The sequence below is a fragment of the Plasmopara halstedii genome (genome assembly GCF_900000015.1).
Source record: "Plasmopara halstedii genome assembly, contig: Scaffold_110, whole genome shotgun sequence".
NCBI classification, from domain to species: domain Eukaryota; phylum Oomycota; class Peronosporomycetes; order Peronosporales; family Peronosporaceae; genus Plasmopara; species Plasmopara halstedii.
The window spans coordinates 1266576-1268405 of record NW_020187031.1 but is presented as its reverse complement, the minus strand read 5'-3'; the positions used below and the strand labels follow the sequence as shown (position 1 = coordinate 1268405).

Sequence of the window (1830 nt, the reverse complement as noted above, 5' to 3'; positions counted from 1 at the left end):
AAGGATAAGTAGGTTCGTCCGTGAGTTATAGCTAGCTATAGCAACAGTTCGTATCACAGACAAGCAGAGCCAAGGTCAGATTGTTATTTCCTGTCAGCGGAATTTGAGGCGCAGCGATGAAGTTGGAAGTTTTATATTCTGCCCGCAGTAATTATAAACTAAAAGTAAATTGTAGATCAAAAAGCAATTAAATGTTGGGATATCAACAGCTTGTGAGGAACTTCGTTGCCACCTTCCTACCAACAAATTATGGCTTCGGTCAGCGCTCGCACTTTCTTGCCTTGAATATGAACGACGCTAAATAAACTCAAACGTTCATGAATGCGCATATTGTTGGCATGTTTATTGAAAAGCCTCTAGCTGAAAACATCCAGGCAACGACGTTCATGATGATGCAATAAGTAAGCTCGACTGGTTTTCAGCTTTGTAACTGTATGACTCGAAAGCAAACAATGCGATACAGATCGCGGCCCGGGTGGAGCACACCCATAAGCAGGCTCGTACATCCTTCATGGGTAGGCAGGGTTGCGCCCTTCATGATAACAACAGTAGCTTTCTAGCTGAAACCGGTCTGAGATGGGCAAAGCAACATTTGTTGCTATAGGTACGGCAAGTCAAAATCATGGTACATACCGGTCCAAGGCTGAAAAAAACGTCTGTAAGCTTCCACCGTGGCCTCGCAAGGTCAAAGGCAAAAGTCTTGCCTACGAATACAGCGAGTTGTTTCAACATTCAGGGCGGTGCGCCCTAATGGAAACGATCTGTCTGAAATGGTGTGTGGGTGTCACGCACCATCGGAACTTAGCCCCGGAGTCTTAGTGCTTTCGATACGGTAATGAGTAGCAGAGAACTGCTCGTGGTATAAACAAATGCACGGGGTCTCAGAGACCATTTTGACGAGTCAAAAATAATGCACGCTGTCAGACGATCACAAAAGGTTGCGACATTTTCGCCCATGCTCTGAGAGAAGGAAGGAAATCGTCCAATCTGGATGATACTAACGCATGGTGCTCTTTAAAAGTACCAGATGACCGTAGGGATATACCGTAAGGTCTGGGGCCTTTGACACCCGGAGACGTTCTTCGCAACAGACATTGACAATACCACTTGATCCCGGGTATGTCGTGTCACAAAGAACAAGTCGTGGATCGATTGGCGCGACAAAGTCAGCCGCCTCGCACATTTTGACTTACGTATTTCATCTTTCTATCTCTCCAGCCGCTAGGTCAACCAAAGGGTCATCAACGCACTAAGATGTCAGACAATTTTATAGGCGTTATCATAGATGGCGAGACCGCCTTGAGATGGTTGTGTGATCAACACCTCTGCGAGCGGAAATTAAATTGCTGTTCACACCAAATGCTAAGCTAATGTACTTTCAAAATTGCGTTAAACAGCGCGCAAAAGGTTTATAAATCGTTGAAAAGTCTACACCGAGGTAGTTGTGGCGAGCCACCGCATCTAAAACTAGTAAGAGTGGCCATGTACAGCTTCCGACGCGATTTGCGTTGTTCCGCACTGTTCTGTGGACATGAAGGCCCCACAACAGATTTCTCAGACGATGCCTGGTAAAGAGCTAGCTGCGTGGACTTCCCGTGTCAGTATCGAGACGCAACATTATGAAGGTAACGATGATTTGCATAGGGCCGAGAGCAGTGAGATTTTACCCAAGGCGGTGCGGCGAGATGCCATCTCCAGCTCACGGATGATCAAAAAGAAAAGGTGAGTAACTACTCACTCGGTCAAGGTCGCGAAAGCTACTGTATCTTCAACGACGTGACGAATCATTGAACAATGGCATGTGTCATCCAATTGTACTGTGAGAATTTT

At 46.1% G+C, this 1830-nt stretch overlaps 2 protein-coding genes across 2 annotated transcripts; both read left to right on the top strand.

Annotated features, from left to right (window-relative positions):
* Nucleotides 1-576: 576 nt before the first annotated feature.
* On the top strand, nucleotides 577-865 carry PHALS_00266 (uncharacterized protein; the record flags this gene model as incomplete). The annotated part of the gene is made up of 2 exons (XM_024729780.1): nucleotides 577-740; nucleotides 820-865. 2 exons carry the CDS (start codon nucleotides 577-579, stop codon nucleotides 863-865), a joined length of 210 nt encoding a protein of 69 aa, XP_024572311.1.
* A 666-nt stretch (nucleotides 866-1531) lies between these two features.
* On the top strand, nucleotides 1532-1791 carry PHALS_00265 (uncharacterized protein; the record flags this gene model as incomplete). The annotated part of the gene is made up of 2 exons (XM_024729769.1): nucleotides 1532-1675; nucleotides 1699-1791. 2 exons carry the CDS (start codon nucleotides 1532-1534, stop codon nucleotides 1789-1791), a joined length of 237 nt encoding a protein of 78 aa, XP_024572310.1.
* Nucleotides 1792-1830: the final 39 nt, after the last annotated feature.